Genomic DNA, 17,409 nt, shown 5'->3' with positions numbered 1-17,409 from the left:
CAGAGAGGCTCCAGAAGCCGCTGGTACTGCTGGTCTCCTGGCATTCCTGCTGCCCGGTGACCCCTCTGTGCGGGGTCCTCGGACTGTCCAGCTTACAGGGATGGTAGAAAAGTAAACCTTTTCTCTTCTTTCAAAAGTGGAAACATCATTTGCATTGCATTCTTTGATTTTAATCACCTTAAAAAAATCCCAAACCACTTCCCTTTTGCGTTGTAGCTAATAGTTGTTCCTTAGCTGTGTGGGGAAGCATGGACTAACTGCATGTAATACCTCTAAATGGATAAAACTGAGCTTCCAGATCACAGGCCTTTTACAGCCACTGGCAATTCAGACTCCCTTACCTTAGATGTGGAAGAGTTGAGTTTTAGCTATACTGCCTCGTGCCAGGAACCTGACAACTGTGAAAGCCTATACGTAACCCAGATTAGTCACATATTTATGATCATCATTTTTTAAATAGGCTCCCAGACTACTGTCTCAGCACTTATTTATTTATTTTAAAGCAGCTAACAAAGACATTAGACTAACCTTCTAAAGATAACTTCAAGATACTTTGGCAGCACATGATTTCACAGCAGGCTTTTATTTTTACATGTGAATTCACACTCAGTCCACGATGCTGTACTTTGGGCTTCATCACTGAGAGCTCCTTGTTTAGTGCATAGATAATTATAGTTGTAATGAGGTCAGCTGTTCTAGGCTTCTTTACCTCCTAGATTCTTTTTGAGGGACAGTTTCATTTTTGGGTTTCTGATACTGTTTCTGCAGTTGCTGGCGTGGATTATGTATTTATGGAGAGGAGTGTCTCACTGAGCTTGGAGACTCTCCAGTTGGGCTGGTTTCCTGAGAGAGCTGCTGGGCATGTGGCTGCTCTGCAGTGACTGATTCCTCCTTGGCAGCTTTGCTTTTCTAGGACAGAAAGGCAAGTGACGTATGGATGGCCTTGCAGTGGCTTCAGCACCTGTTACCTGCTGTGTTGCTCTGTATCTAGAGCAAATTTTGTTATTCTAAAATAAACCCTGGGTCACCATGACACAGGATCCAGGACCCAGCTGTAGCATGATGATCTCTGAGCTCTGAAGGGGGAATGGCATCCCCTCATCAGGGATGAGCTGAATGACACACACCAGCTTGTACAGCACTTGACACGGGGTGAGAAGTACAAGAGGAGAAACTGGGTATTTTCTTCAGCATATTGATGGATCTCTGAGAACCTGATGGAGTGAGAGGCCTTTGTGTTACACACAGAAGAGGAAAGGCTTTCAGGTTTGCTTAGGCTTTAGGCTGGAATCCTAGCTAAAGAATGGCTGTGATTATCAATGCTGTGTTTTGTTTCTTTGTGGATGTCTTATTCACATGCTGCAATTGCAGCTTTTCCAAGCTTGCAGGGGAGGGGGGAGAAGTGTTTTGCTCTAGTATGAGCTGGCAGGGGCTGAATAACACATTCATTTGAAAGGCTTCACCTGCTGATGACAAGCTGTTATTACAGCCTGCATTTTGTCAACAGTAAAATTATATGGGCCTGCTGGGAAAAATCTCCCACTGAAGAATATATGAACTGGAATGGTGAACTGGAATGTCTTTGCTGGATTGTTTCTGAAGGACAAAGACTGAAGTGGTGCTTCAGGACAGAAGGGGATTTTACAGCCTCAAACCTTTAACTTCTTATCCTGGTTCCTTACTAGATTATTAGGTGGTGGCTGCTAGCAAGCCCATGATAGCCTTTTAGCCTGGAAATGCAGCTACCAGGCAGATAGGGCACATTGCAGAAAGCAGGTGGTGATCCACTATGCAGTACGTGCCTGTCTAGGAGGCTGGTGTGTGGACAAATTGCAGCTCATTAACTGAGCTATGTAAGAGTCCATGTGCTCTTAGCCCACAGCTGGTGTGATCCTGCTAAGAGTGGACAGCATGAATATGGAGGATATAGGGTGGAGTGAATCTGGTAACTGTGAAGCTTTCCTGTGTCCACTTGTCCATCCTCTGAAGTCCCAAAGCGGGAGGGTCATGCAGCAGCCTGGAGAATCTCTACTCCTAAATGTCAGTTCACCAGCTCTATTTCCTTTCAATTTCATATTGAGACTTAACACATGCATGCTCTGGGACTGTCATGGCAACACTGGCCTTGCGTGCTTCCAGCCCAGTGTCACTGTTGAAAGGAAAATTCTGTTAGTCTGTTTTATTAGGATGTGCAAGGGGACAGGATTATATTAGGATCATGTAAGGATGTGCAAAATCAGGCAGATCCAGTGCAGACAACTCATGAATACTGTGTACTCAGCAACTAGGCACAGCTTGCTCACCTGCTCATGGTCAAGGCACTTTGGACAGGAGGTGTGATCTGACAGGCCAGTACAGCAGAGGTCCCTCACTTCAGAGGACAGGTTTGGTGTAAGGTCATTTGCTGGCCAAGAAGATTGGGATCTGTGGTGCCTCTGGTCCAACAAATTCTTGTCTTTTCCTAAACCTCATGGAGGACAGTCTGTTTGTAGCTAGAAGCTACAGAGAATTGTGATGGATGGGTGGGTGGAAACGGGTATGTCACCAGGGGTGTGCAGGGACTCCCCATCTCTGTTGGATAATCAGAGAAGGTAGAACCATCCAGACATGCTTTAATTAAAACCATATTCTAGCTTTAATTAAAGGGAGAAAAGGGTGTGAAGAGCATCCATAAATTGGAGGGAGGGAGGAAGGACGCTGGAAATTTCATACAATGCATCTCTTGCTGGTCTCTGACTCCTCTGCAAGCTCTGATAGATGCAGCTTGTAGCTTGTTTACTGGCTAGTCAAATCCCATCTGCTCTGAAGGAATAAAGTGAAAAATCCAAACTATCTTACAGTAATTTCTTTAAGTGTGATTCCTTCTTGCAAGTGAGAGAGACCAGTGAGGACTCCTTCACATCTGTGAAGTACTTCCAAACTGAGATAAACACAAGGGTGCAGGGCAGTACTTCAAAGAAGATGATGAGGTTATTATTAGAGGTGCTTGGATAAGTGGCAAAACAACAGGTTTCATTCAGTGTGACTAGGCAGAAGAGCATTAGTTGTCCATAGCAATGTCTCCAGCTCTCAAATGCTGTGCAAAATCTCAGCAGAGATCTGGTGTTAGCGGTTCTGCTCTTAAAAATAAATATCAAAAAATTCCCCACTGAATTAAAGAATTAAAAAAAGATTTTGGAGGCTCTGCCATACGCGTGTATGTGTAAGCTGGACACCCTCACCTCTTAGGGCTGCAGCAGTACAGCTCTTCCACCGGTGCATGCACCCAGCACACTCCATGGGCAGGGCCGGGCTTTCCCTGGCCTGCCAGCCCACCTGTGGCATGCTGCCTCTCCTGAGCTGCCTCTCCCGAGCCTGTGCTGGCTGCCCTGGGCAGCTTCCGTGGAAATGGGCCGGCAGCTGGAACGAGGAGATAAGCACCAGCCTGGCAGCGCAAACTCAGGGGTCACAGCTGCTGCATAATGAGCAAAGAGTGAGTGCACAGAGCTGCAAGCCAGGTCTGAGGAGCTGCAGGAAAGCACTGGAGCCATTACCAGCCTCACATTGTACTACTCTGGGCTTTAGCTGTGTTTCTGCAAGGAAGCAGACATGCTGTAGAGTACTAGGAGAAATGTGTGTTTTAAACAATGTCTGCCTTAAGAAAAGCAAATGTACAGCTTAGTGTGAAAGCAGCTAGGAGCCTGGAGTAAACTCAGATTAGACACTTCCATAGACTGTAAATCAGCTGGAATGTTTTGGTTTGACAACTTTGTTGCAGGAGCTTTTCCACTGCTTTCTGAATAGGGATAGACTGATTGTTCAAGGTTTCATTTGGTTCAGGCCGTTGAGACACTTAAATGACCTAATAGCATCTGTGTGTGCGTGATTACTCAAGTGAATGGCTGGACGGGGTCAGCATGTTGGGTGCCGGGAAACCCCTGAGATTAGCTCAGTTGCTTAGGGCATAATGCTACTAACACCAGGGTTGTGGGTTTGATCCCTGTATGCGCCATTCACTTAAGACTCGGTGATCCTTGTGGGTCCCTTCCAACTCAGAACATTCTGTAATGAGAGGAGGGGGAGACCGAAGGAGTTCACCTTGTGTTTTCTGTTTGGGGGGCTCTAGCCCTTCACACAGACCTTGCCAAGAAAGGGCAGGCCTGGGGAGAAGACACAGTGGCCATGTGAGAGGCCCTGCCTGTTTGTTCTCAGCTGTTTCACCTTTATTCTAAAAGCTGAAATCCTGCTCTGGGGTAGATGACAGAGTAGTAGGTGGAATGTGTCTAGTCTTGTCTACTCATTTAGGCCCTCTCTCAAGTCAGGGGTGGGTGCTTCCAGGCTCAGATCATGGACCCGAGCATGGGACAGCTTGTTCTTCACTGGCACGTGGCTTCAGAGGCAGCACACAAGTAGCTCAATCACGTTAGTTCCTGTGGCAGATTCAGCAGGACTGTGCATATGATGAGAAAATTAGAAGTAGTGAGGCCTGTTTTGAAGTGGACCTTTCCCTGTGTTCCCATTGTGCTGTCCACACCTGTGGCAGTGTGGGATTGCTGGTCAGCAGCGCCCTCTTCCCTCTTTTGCTCGCAGGCCTGCGGTGGTGGACAAGAAAGGAGACCTGGCAACGCTCAATGAGGTGGGCTACCAGCTCCGCATCTAACAAAGCCATACTGGACAGAGGGCTTCCTGCTGCTTCCCACTGCACTTTACCTGCACTCCGTTGGAAAGGAAAAGGAATGGACTATTTATTAACTTATGTACTCCCACAATAAAAGTTTTACCTAGAAAATAGAAGGGGGGGATTTTTTTTTTTTTGTGGCAGTATTTATTTCAATTTATAGAAAAGGCATCAGCAAAGGGAACCTAAAATTAGGTTTGCCAGGATAGGAGATTTTTCTTCCCCTCCCATCATGTAGCAGGTGACTCTGTGGTGTGAGTTTCTTCAAATATCATTTCCCTGTACAAGTGTTAATTGAACTTGGCACTGTGCTGGGTAGTAGCATTGGAATAACTAAGGAATCTTAGTTTTAAGATGTGCTGGGGTGCAGTGCAGTTAAAAGAAAAATCATATTCAGTATTAATCTTTAATTCAGCAATAAAAGCAAGCAGTGCAGAAGTGGCATAAGTTTTTAAAGTATCAACATTACCTCACTAGACTTAATAGATATGCAAAACTGTCAGTATTATTGTTTTCTCACTAATTTGTACTGTCTCCCAGCATTTTTGGTAGTATTAAAACAGCACTGGATATTTTACTGCCACCTGTATTATTTTCTGCATGTTGCTGAAAGATGTTAAGTAATAGTAATATGCAAGTGTATTCTTAATACTGACATCTTATTAGGCAAGATATGAGGGTTTGGGTTTTTTAAACAATGACAATTGATGAATAACGGATTTTTAAACTTTCGTAATTTTTTTTATACTTTTGTCACAAGCTTTTAGTCTTTCCTGACTACACTGCTAAAGCACAAAACGTAGAGATTGCTGGTTTGGAGAGACAAGTGTTCACCTATTAGTCAGTTTTTTCTCATATATGTACCTGGAATAATGGAAAAACTGTCAGAATTGCTAACGTGAGTCTCTGTGCTTTTCTTTCCACATTTGTGTGTAAATTTGAACCTTGTCTCTGAAAGGCTGAGCAGTCTCCAATGGTGATGCTTTGTCATCTTATAGTAAATCAGAAATGGCAGGCTGAAGTTAACCTTCTGCTGTGCTGCTGTAAGGGGGTTTTTCTACATGTGTTGTAGGTCTCACTGCTTAGTGAAACCTGAATAAGGAAGTCTGCCTGAAATAGCTGCAAATCAAGCTTTTCTGCTTCCTTCCAACTCAATCCTTTTGTTCTAAGACTTGGCTAAGGACCTGTGACCGACAGCAGCGTTCTCAAGTGATAATGGTAAGACTTACTGGGGTTCACCGTTCACATTAGTGAAGTTCTCTGGAACCATTCGAGTGCTGCATTCCTGGAAATATTTCATTAGGTGCCTAAATATAAACTGGATTATTGTGCAAGTCCAGCCTCAACCCTTTGTGCTGTGCTTATAGATGATACTGCCATGGGCCTTGTGTACCTCCACTCCTGGGCACGCACTTTTTGGGATCTCAGTGAAGACAGGACGTTGTAACAGACAACGATGCTTATTCAAATGGAATGATTTAAGCTCCTAAAACACTTCTATCAGCCAGCAAATGAATGAACACAGAAGGAGATGACTGCTTGTACACAAACCTCATTGCCCAAAAAAGTCAATGAATTTCACCTGCCTAGGACAGGAAGAAAACACCAGGACCTTGCAACCTTCTACAACCAGTGAAAGGCTTTCTACTAATTAGACTTCAGAAGGTGGAAGAAGAAAACCTTTCAAATGTATGACTCTTCTTTATCCAAGTTTACCATATCAATTACAGGGAGGCCTTTCCCATCCCTCTTTCTGTAAACTTTTCCACTCCCGTGTTCACAATACGGATTTTTTTTAGTTAATGAGTGAATTTGCAGAGAGGGAAATACTCTTTTAGTAGAAATTATTGTGTAATTTGACATCAGCTGCAGAGTTTCAGTTTTAAACTTTGTGCTGCCCAGTGTCTTGCGACCTAAACAATGTTTTTTTCATGTATTCCTTAGAATTTCTCATGCATAAAATGATGTGGAAAAACTTTTGATCAGCTGTATCCTATAGCACAAGATTATCTGATATGTGGCAAGTTTTTTCTATGAAACCATGGTTTACTTCAGCTCAAGTAATGTCTGTATATAGTTTTTACTACTGTCCAGCACAATTTATTTTCTCTTAACTTACACTGAAGCTTTTTAATGCTGTAGAGGTGTATGACAAAGTGCTTTTGGTTCTTGTCTTGACGTTCAGATGAAATATTCTCTTGAAATTTGCTTATGATGCCATTTGTCTTAAGTGTGGTTCAAGTGACAGCAGTGTGGTCAAATAGTGTAGAAAACATGCATGACTTTTTGGGCTTTTTTTCATCACCTGTATATGCACAGCATGAAACTTCAATAAAAATATCATTGTAGTCTTTTTTTTTAATGACTTATGTTTTTTTTTTTTTTTTATTCTTGCTCTTAACACAGACTGTAAAAGTTGCTACAATTGAACAATGTTTTTAGCTGTAGCCTGGATGTACCCAGAAATTTGCTGCATCTGTTCAGATATGTTGGCATCTATGAGGTTCAGCTTTGAGATTACTCAGATACTTCCAATCAGACAGCACCAGTATCAAAGAGGTAGTCACCATTAACCTGACTGTTAACAGGTGAAAGAAATATCTTGAACTGATACTACCTAAGAGTAAAATAGCCCCCTCCAAATCTCAGCAATTTAAGCTGAATGTTTTAGGTTTTGAGGAACTTTTTTAATTCAGCTGGTTTTATGATTACTACCACTGTACTTCCTGCGTTATTCTCAAGGCAAAAAGTAATTGCAGTTGTTTGCCTGTAGTCAGGAAAAGGGAACAGAGATGAAAATTCTACAAGTGCTCCTGAGAGACAACTGCATCTGAATGTGATTTCAGGAACATGGGTGCAGGTTTTCCAGCACTGCACTGAAACGCAATTCTGTTCTACATACATATCCACATGTAGTTTGACCAAGTTACAAGACCTGTTTTCAGCCCCTCTCAGTTTCCTATGCAGGAAGGCTCTGGTGTTTTTTTAATTACTTTGTAAATTGTATTTTGCAAAGAATGTTTGTGAGTCCATCATGAGAATAAAGTCTTGATCATGTAATACCTCAGGATCTGTCATTTCAAGATACAACCTGACATTTTTAAAATGGAAAAAAACCCCTGTCCTCCAGTTGTTCAATATGTATGAAGCCTCATGATGTCAAGAACTGATTTTTTTTTTTGTTCCTAGAATAGATTAATTAAGTTTCCTGTAAGGTAGTGTGCTCATTAAGGTTAGTTTTATTTCAAATATTTTTTTAAAGATTCCAGTGAATGCTGCCCATACTTAAGCTTTTAGAATTTTAAGAAGCAAATTCCAAAAGCATAAATATTTGCTTTACTGCAAAGCTATCTTCTTCCTTTGAAAGTTCAATCTTGCAGCCTCTGCACTGACTACACTCTAAGCAAATTCCTTTGCAAATGTGTTTAGACAGAAGTGTCCAGAGCACCGTTGCAGTAAGACATTATTTTCAGCTCATTATAGAATGTCACAGGCACACAAACACGTTCCCCTTTGATTGAAGAAGCACACAGTTCTCAGAACAGTCCTTTTTACTATGATTTACAATAAAAAACGTTTACAACATCTCCGTGAAAAATAATGCCATTTTGAGTCTGGCACAGATGTTTTCCTTTATCAAAGAGAAAGTTAATCCAAAATCTTTTCTTTTTTGCCTTAAAGACTTCATAAAGCAATTTGAACGTTTAAAAAAAAAAAAAAAAAGTCTCTTTAAAAAGTCTACTTTACACAACACTAACAAATCTGCATGCAGGCAAAGTTATTTAAACCGGACCAGCAGTGCTTGAATTAACCTTTAAAAAAAAATAATAATCATCCCATGAAAGAAAGAAGGTGAAGGTAACTTTACCTACACAAAAAGTCCTTTGGGTATTACCGTTCAATAAGCCTGAACTCTGCTAGCAATGGCAGGTGGTCAGAAGAGTTATTTTCATTGGGAAGACCATTAACAGTCCAGAGATCTTTCTCTGTTAGAAGTGCCAGCCTGCCAAGAAGTTTCAGACCTCCATGAAAAGAATCCTCTGCTCCTGGTTAAAAAAAAACAAAACACAACAAAAGGAAATGTTCATCAGTGTTTGGGCTAATTATCACACATTCATACATATGTAGAAAAAGGAAAACAGTATGGGAGCAATAATCTGACATTATTGTTCCATGCAAGATCACCACTAAGTTCAGAAATTCTTCTTGTTTACTATGACTTTCACAGTAGAGTTTATAATCAGTAGAGCTCCAAGTATTCAGAAGGACACTATTTTGTGGAGAGATAAATTGAGGTAAAAAAGGGATGTATTTGTTCATTGTAACTCTCCTAAAAAAAGCCTTACATAATCCAGTCCTATAGTTTAGCACAACAGCACTGCAGCCAGAGCCAACCCTTGCAAAATTAATTATCTTTTTAGAGCTACCGGTTCACATGACATTTTATTTCTGTATTCTCAAGCACACAGTTCTCCAGCAGGCAGGTCATACAGAAACTCTTACTCATAAGGATGAAAGTCTTATAGCATTTCCCTTTCTAACTGTTCATCATAAGAAAGGGATCTTCCTCCATTATTTCCTGCTACCTATTTCTATAATTGCCCAAGGAACAGCCCCCCTCGACAAAACACCATATTGCTCATGCAAGAGGGGAAGGTGACTCACAACCTTGTCTTTACTACAGAATTATATAGAGTGGTTTGGGTTGGAAGGGACCTTAGAGATCATCTGCCAGAGGCAGGGACACTTTTCACTAGACCAGGTTACTCAGAGCTGCATCCAGCCTGGCCTTGAACACTTCCAGGGATGGGGCAGCCACAACTTCTCTGGGCAACCTGTTCCAATGCTTCACCACCTCACTGTAAAGAATTTCTTCCTAGTATCTAATCTGAACCTACTCTCTTTCAGTTTAAAGCCATTCCATTATGTCCTATCACTACCTGCCCTTGTACAATGTCCCTCTCCAGAGCCTTCTCTTCTCCAGGCTGAACAACCCTGACTCTCACAGCCTGTCTTCATAGGAGAGGTGCTCCAGCTCAATGATTATCTTTATGGCCTCCTCTGGATTCACTTCAACAGGTCCACATCCTCATGCTGGGGGTCACAGAGCTGGACACAGCACTCCAGGTGGGGTCTCATGAGGTGGAGTAGAGGGGGACAATCACCTCCCTCGACCCGCTGACCACGCTGCTTTTGATGCAGCCCAGTACACAGTTGGCTTTCTGGGCTGCAAGAGCACACTGCAGGACTGTGCCGAGCTTCTCATCAACCAGCACCCCCAAGTCCTTCTCCTCTGAGCTGCTCTCAATCCATTTATTCATCCCCGCCCTAATACTGGAGTTCTCCTGACCCGGGGGCAGGACCTTGCACTTGGCCTTGTTGAACTCCCTGAGGTTTGCATGGGCCCACTTCAAGCCTGTCAGTGTCGCTCTGGGTGACATCCCTTCCCCCAGTGTGTCAACTGCACCACACAGCTTGGTGTCACCAGCAAACCTGCTGAGGGTGCACTCGATCCCACTGTCCATGTTGCTGACAAAGGTGTTAGACAGCAACAGTCCCAATACTGATCCCTGAGGAATGCCACTCATCACTGGTCTCCACTTGGACATCGAGCCATTGATCCCAACTGTTTGTTTCCCACCAATTCACAGTGTGGTTCACCCATCAAATCCATCTCTCCAGCTGTCTTGCAGGACTGTGTAAAATGCTTTGCACAAGTCCGGGTAGATGATATCAGTTGCTCTTCCCTTATCCACAACTGCTGTAACCCTGCCAGAGAAGGCCACTAAATTTGTCAGGCACAATTTGCCCATCAGCAAAGAGCAACCAGCTTTTTCAACTCTGGTCAAGAAATTCCACTGAGATCCTTCCATGATGTGTCAAACTTTTAGACTTCTTAAGCTATGTAGTCAAGTGAGACAACTATTCGGCAACCCTAGCTACTGCTTTCGGAGTGCAGAGATGATACCGAGCCAAGCTGAGTGCCTTCAGGACCAGCACAAACAGCAGCTGTTAACTTTTGACAGAAATACTTTCTGTATGAAAGTGATCAGCAATTTCAGAACTTCCTGGCCGAGCCTGGTGCTGGCTTACCATAAAACATACTTTAAAGGACTATCCAGCAACTGCTAAACTCCTCAGATCAACAGCTTCATCCTTTGCCATCTGCTAGCTTTCCAGCCCTCTAACAACCCAGCAGCTGTCAACTGCTGCTCTGAAGAAAAGCTTTATTACTGCAAAGATGTCTTGGCAGCTCCAGAGCACACATCCACCTGGGTCTTGAGTCAAATTAATCACCTGAGGCAGCACCTGCATGTCTACAAAGGAGCAGTTTGTTGCCACAGAGCTTAGTCTGCATGCAGTGATTAATGTCAGCTCAGAACACTCTGGAACCAGCAAAACTGTGCTCTGCAGGACTCAGGTAGATACTGAACCCTGATTACATGCAAATCCTGAATACCAAACCAAATACTTGGCTAAACATGACAGATTGAAGCACAAAAAATTTTCAAAAAAGCCCCTTTAAAAAAAAAAGAGCAGTCAACCCAGACCACATTTAATATTCACCTGTTCAGATAGTGGAACTTTTAATACAGAGGCCCATTAAAAAACTGAAAATCCAGACCATTACTTAGTTTCTAAGACATAGTGACTAAAAACTATACCAGTTTAAACTACTTGGAAAATTCATTCCGTACTCTGATGTGGGGAGAAGAATCTATTTGAAAAACAAGTGCAGAAAGAAAAAAGTGCTGTATTTCTTCTGGGGCAATGACGGTGCAACAAAATATATAAGCAGGTGAATTAGGATTAAATTTTGTGCAGGAATGCACTCTGAAATCACACCGCACTCTGTTAGAACACATGGCATTCAGAAGTCATTTAAATACTTCTCATACCTGTTTTTCAGTCAAAGCTTTTGTATTTACTATTTTACATTAATACAGCATTTACTGTGCATGTTATGACAAATGAGACTTTCATGAACTGACTCAATCAATTTTAACAATCAGGTATGAGAGTTGAAGGTGGTATTTTAATTTTACATATTGAGAACAATGTTAATTTATAAAAATCAGTTGCAATGCACAGTGGGAGCAGGAATGGAATCCAGCTTTCATTGCTCTGAGTTCTGCAGAACCATTTATCTGATGGTGGAATGACCTCTGTTGATGGCATAAAACACAGAACTAATGAGGGCATGGGAAGCACACTGCTCAGAAGTACCCACGGTTCGAGTACAAACACAGTAAAGGATAGATAAACACTGTTCCCCATCACGAAATTCCTGCAGAGATACCATGACTTTCTTGCACCATCTGGTGAGTTTTCGCTGCAACTGCAAACCAGAGAGGGACAACAGGGCATGTGCCAGTGACCATGCTCAGAGCAAAGGCCACAGAGTCTGTTACTTGACAGAAATTACATCAAGACAAGCTGAAAAGTAAATTGCCAAGAAACAGTTCGTTTATCAGTTTTAATGCACATCATAAGTTGCTGCTCAGCAAGTTGTTGATTAGATGACTGGAAATACTGCTTTGTTGTAGGTCTGGCCTGAGCTACTGACAGCAATATTTCTCAGATGCTACTTACTTACATTGCTGCTTTTCTGTACCCTCAAGTCTCATCTCCATGATGACAACTACAGAGATGTTCAGTCAGGTAAAACGTTTGCCCTGTGTGGCACTACAGGTTCATCTGTGGTGAGCTGACAAGGCCAGCCAGACTTCTCAGGGAGCAGCTGGCATTGAAAGCACTACCACAGACCTCTGAAGTACTTCATACGGATTGAATTATCACTACATTTCTCTTAATCTCATTTAGCATTTGTGGAAAATAATGAAAAGTTGGTTTCTTTACCTGGCTGGGCAGCAGCGTCATCGTTTGCTGCAGAATAGAAAATATAATCCACAGTGACAGCACTTCGGGAATGACAAGTTGTTACTTCTGGTACCCCAGTTTCAGGAAGGTAATGAGAATAGACTGAAGACAATTTAAAATGGTGCCGCAATTTTGAAGACAACCTAAAGCGGAATCAAAAGAAAATCATTTCATTTTCTTGTGTGTCCTACAAGGTATAAGCAATGAAGAAATACCACATAGTTCCTGGTTACAAACAAAATGAGTTATCTGGATATGCAAACTAGTGTTTCTCTCATGCAAGCAATTGCATAGCCTTTTGTGTGAGTGGCCTAAACCTCAGAAGGCAAAAATTCAGGCAGTATTTTCAAAGCAGATACCTAAGAGCTTATCCAAAGTGTCTTAACTGACACTTTAATTACAGGTAGCTTTCACCTCCATATACACTTTGTAAACATTCATGTGCTCTCATTCAGCAATATCTCCCTGACACACAGGTAGAGAAGTCCATGAAAGCAGCTTATATGAAAGCAACAACTCATGTATGAACTCATCTAACCAGGCCCTTTAGCATATATAGAAATTAAGATTTTTAGCATTTTTTTCCTCCCCTAAAGCTACCAAGTGCTTCCAAACTAGGCTATGCCTAGTCATCTTTCCTCCACTCAGGCTCCCATTTTCTGTCTCCCGGTTACTTGTTTGCCTGTTCCTCTTCAGTTCAGCCCATCTCGCCTCACCTATCTTTTCAATCTTGAAAGCAATCTGCACCTTCAGCAAAAGAACTCTCTCCCAGCCATTTGCTTCCATCATCTCTGCAAATCATCCATCCCTGAGCTGTACCTGCCTCATCTTGCATTTTAAACCTGAGCTGCAATGTGTTCTGGTTAAAAACCAAGCAATTTAAAAAAAAAAAAGAATCAGCACGTTACCTGCCTGATTCAGAGAAGAGACAAATATGCCAGTTGGTACAACACGGGCAAGTAATAATTTCTGCTCTTGTTGCATGACATCCCTTTTAAGACAAGGGGAAAAAGCCCTGCAAGCAGTGTTCAACATGTAGCATGCTATGGATTTACACCACAGCGTAGGGCTTCCTGTCTTTTTATCTACTTCTTTACTCAGAAATGCCATTGCTCACCTTTTTCATTCCTAAGAACCACCAAGAGTTCTAATATAACTATCTGCAGTGATACCAAGATCTCATATCTGATAAGAAACAGCTGACTTGTAGCCTGACATCATACACGTAGAGTTAGGGCAATTTCCTTCTTCTGTTCCTTACTTTATAGAGTCACAGATTATTCCGAGTTGGAAGGGACCCACATGGATCATTGAGTCCAACTCCTAAGTGAATGGCCTGTAGGGGGATCAAACCTGTGACCTTGGCGTTATCAGCACCATGCTCCAACCAACTGAGCTAATCTCAGTTGTTATATGCCTTTTCCAGTTTGGTAAGTGCAAATATATTCTTCCTTTCAAAAAGCAGTTACGTTTTCCTTCCCAGCATTCTAGTCATGGCTTCCTCCTTCAGTTTAACAAGCAAATGAGTGAGAGTTGTACTACCAAATCCATAATACTCCACAGATTTCTCAGACTCAAAGAACTTAGATGCTCCCACAGAACTCTTGACAAGAAAGATTTTATGACCTCTCCAGTTCCTTTCCCTCCTTCATCCCAATTTCACATTGTAATATAGGATTTAATATAGGATTATAGAATCCATAAATCAGTGTCTCAAAAACAATAAAAGAGGGAAGTGCCATCACTTAAGCAGCTGGACACTTGATTATGTCAAGAAGTGACAAAAAAATGTCAAAAGTATTCCTTTAATAAGACAGAAAGTACCCTCTAAACAGCACTGACTCCTTGCCCGTGAATTCTGAAATAATATCTGCAAGTTCCTGAAAGAACACACACTCCATTATTTCCAGTTCTAGTCTTTTGCTGTCTGATCAGCCTTTTCATTTAAATGGACAATGTTTTTTTTCCAAAAGGGCAGACTGGGTTGGGTGAGCATCTTGTATCCACATTTAGAATCAAATACAAGTTTGGTCTAAAATTAAAACCAACCCCCAAGTAACCAGCCAAGGGTTTCCATATTTTTCCCTAACACATACTTTTCAGATGCTACTACAATCTCCTGAGTGTTGTCCAGTTTTGCTGCTTCCAATTTTTCTCCTGCAAAATAAAAATACATTCCATTTACATTTAAAAATAGGATATAGCTGAGACCAATACTGAAGAGCTACATAAAGAAAAGCCACAGAAAAAAAGTATCTGTAAGTACACTTATTTTTTGCAGCAGGCAAGGTACAATTCACAAGGCTGGATTGAATTCTTCTGTTCCATTAGTAAGATCCCCTCTAAAGACTCTTTCAAATTATGTCCCATTCATTTAAAATTGTTTTTTCTGTCAAAGAAAAAACCGGTGGATGACAAATATAGCAATATCCAACAAGGAATCACTTGCTTTTCCCAATTGCTCCGTGAAGTGCCAACACCATAACATATAAACACTGAAGCAGAATGTAGGTTCACACTAAGTACATGTGCCGCATTCCTTTGTCTCTCTCTTCCCAGTCACAGCACAACTGGCTTTCGTGATGCAAATACAGGAGTTCAAATATTATGCATCAAGTCCTGAATGGCAATTTCTAACTATTATATTCTAAAGATTCAACTTTGCAAATGTTTATGTGAATAAATCACTTTACACTCCAATGAGCCCAACAAGTAAGTTTTGCAAGCTCAAGACTCACTGTTCTTTCCCCACTAGAAGAGAACATCTGGTTTTCAGTGCTACCTGAATGATATTTTTAAAGGTTCACAAAATTTGTCAACCCAGAAACTGACCTGCATTTTCTTCTTTTTGTTGCTGTTTTATTTCATATACACAGTTTTGTGAAATACCTAATTTTTTTGGCCAAATAGGGATAGATAAGATTCTTTGTCCCCTTGGAAACTGTTCTTGTCCAGAGACCTGAGAAAGACAACATGAGCTTTTTTTTAGACAGAAATCTTACTTAAAAAATAAAGAACCCCAAACAAACCTGAAATAAGTGAACATTTTTTGTAAAGTTTAAAGCAAAAAAAAAAAAAGACCCAGCACCTTAGAATAAATCTTTTATAAAGGCTTGCCAAATCCCTGTAAAAATACCACCCTTTAGGTACATCCCCTTTGTTTATGCTTTGCAAGTTCTTTGCAGCTACCCAGTTTTTCCAGATAGTTCTTGTGACAATGAGAGACTACCCAAGAACATTTTTAGCAACATGACAGGACTGGCTGAGCATAGAGAGCTCCCTAGCTGACACTTTAGCTTCAGGATGCTTATTCTTCTGGGAGCAAGTCAAGTCAAAGAGGGGCTTGAAACAACTTCCCACTAGCAAAGAACATCAGTGGGGGTATTATTTTGTTGTGTTTTCTCATTGTATGTATTCCAGTTACTTGCTGATAAACAGCATGTGACACATCCAACAGCTAGATACAAGAGCTCACAACAAGACATCATTTAACATAAAACAGTTGAGGTTCAGCATCTAATTGCATTTCTGCTCTTACAATTATTCCAGACACCAAGTTTACCTAAAGGAAGAGTCATCCTCCAATGGAGTCCACAGTAGGTATTTGATTAAGTAGTTATTTTACCCTGCTTAAAAACTGGGACACAAACATAGTGATACAATCATCCTGTGGATAACTACATTTCAGGAACAACTGTTGCTGAGTTTTGCCTTTCAGAACACTGGAAGTGGAAACAGTATTTTGTAAGGCACAGTTAATATACCCAAGCTTATTTAAGTAACTCCACAGTAACTTTTGCTTTGAAGGCTGTGTAGAGGGCACTAAGATAGGCACTGCAATGGAAATAATCAGAGATACCGCATGCTAGCACCACTCAAATATTTCTCAATTTTTTTTTTTTGGTGAGAAGTGAGAAGCATAGCCTACCTTCCCTATAGCAAGTCCTTCATAATTTAACTTTCCTTCCTTTATAAATCTGTACAATGGAGAACCAGGAACAGAATTGAAGTCACCACAGATGATAATTGGGCAGAAGGAACCACCCTTCTGAGGGGCGACACTCGCGATCTCTGCCAGGAGCATTGCCAGCTGGGTCAGTTTGATGTCCCCTCGCCTGGGGTTGTACAGCAGATGTGTGTTGGCAACACAGATTGCAGCATTAGTTTTACAGTGAAATCTAGGCTGCAAAAGCAACACCAGTCCAACGTTGTCCCTGTCCAAGAGTGGAATATCACGGCGAAAGAATTCCACGGGGTTTGATGAAATCAGGCTAAATTTGGAAGTTTTGAAGCAAATAGCGCAGCCATCGGGTTTTCTGCCTGTCCTCATTTTATACTCACAGTGATACCCTGCAAGAAAGGCAATTAAAAACATAAAATACCATAGTATAAATAGAGATTTTAAAACAAAAAAATTAGGAACACCTCATGCTACTTTTCTCACGACAGCCAACACTCAGTCTGAAGTACCAAAGCCTACATGAAGTTCACACAGAAAAATGAACACAAAAGTCTTTCTGTCCTATCTAAACTGAAGCGAGACGGGACAGGATGCCTGGTCTAATACCTTTTGTGATGTATAAGCATCTACATACATTAAGATACCAGCCATGTTCTTCTCTCTTCATGTGGAAAAAGCTCAAAACAAAACAACAAAAAAACCCCACACAAGTCACATAAAAGTGGACTTGTGCATTGAAGATTTTTCTGGATGTTTACCAGAATGGTTTAGGAATAATACCAGTGAAGCATTCCAATCAAAAACCTTAATCACTCTAAGTCATAAATCAATGTCTAAAATCATTCCTAGAACAAAGGTCTCGAACACATTTACAAAATTATGCAATCATCCAGTTAGCAGCAAGTGGCAA

The 17,409-nt window shown here is 41.5% G+C and overlaps 2 protein-coding genes across 10 annotated transcripts in view; one reads left to right on the top strand and one right to left on the bottom strand.

Annotated features, from left to right (window-relative positions):
• VASH2 (vasohibin 2) overlaps positions 1-7,719 on the top strand; it is a 37,719-nt gene extending 30,000 nt beyond the window's left edge. For all 5 annotated transcript variants that reach the window (XM_032684257.1, XM_032684262.1, XM_032684259.1 and 2 more), the window contains exon 7: positions 4,570-7,719. In XM_032684257.1, the coding sequence (XP_032540148.1) occupies positions 4,570-4,639 (70 nt within the window). In that variant the 3' untranslated portion in view covers positions 4,640-7,719. The remainder of the gene's footprint in view (positions 1-4,569) is intronic.
• ANGEL2 (angel homolog 2) overlaps positions 2,674-17,409 on the bottom strand; it is a 36,923-nt gene continuing 22,187 nt past the window's right edge. For 4 of the 5 annotated variants that reach the window (XM_032684256.1, XM_032684255.1, XM_032684252.1 and 1 more), the window contains exons 5-9: positions 16,467-16,888; positions 15,371-15,497; positions 14,635-14,695; positions 12,518-12,681; positions 7,843-8,703 (exon numbers count right to left, since the gene is read on the bottom strand). In XM_032684256.1, the coding sequence (XP_032540147.1) occupies positions 8,549-8,703; positions 12,518-12,681; positions 14,635-14,695; positions 15,371-15,497; positions 16,467-16,888 (929 nt within the window). In that variant the 3' untranslated portion in view covers positions 7,843-8,548. Of the gene's footprint in view, positions 2,951-7,842; positions 8,704-12,517; positions 12,682-14,634; positions 14,696-15,370; positions 15,498-16,466; positions 16,889-17,409 lie in introns of those variants that run through there. The other variant, XM_032684253.1, reaches the window with a different exon arrangement.

The sequence above is a fragment of the Chiroxiphia lanceolata genome, chromosome 3 (assembly GCF_009829145.1).
Source record: "Chiroxiphia lanceolata isolate bChiLan1 chromosome 3, bChiLan1.pri, whole genome shotgun sequence".
NCBI classification, from domain to species: domain Eukaryota; kingdom Metazoa; phylum Chordata; class Aves; order Passeriformes; family Pipridae; genus Chiroxiphia; species Chiroxiphia lanceolata.
Note: the sequence above shows the minus strand (reverse complement) of the source record. Positions and strands in the feature narration are given on the sequence as shown.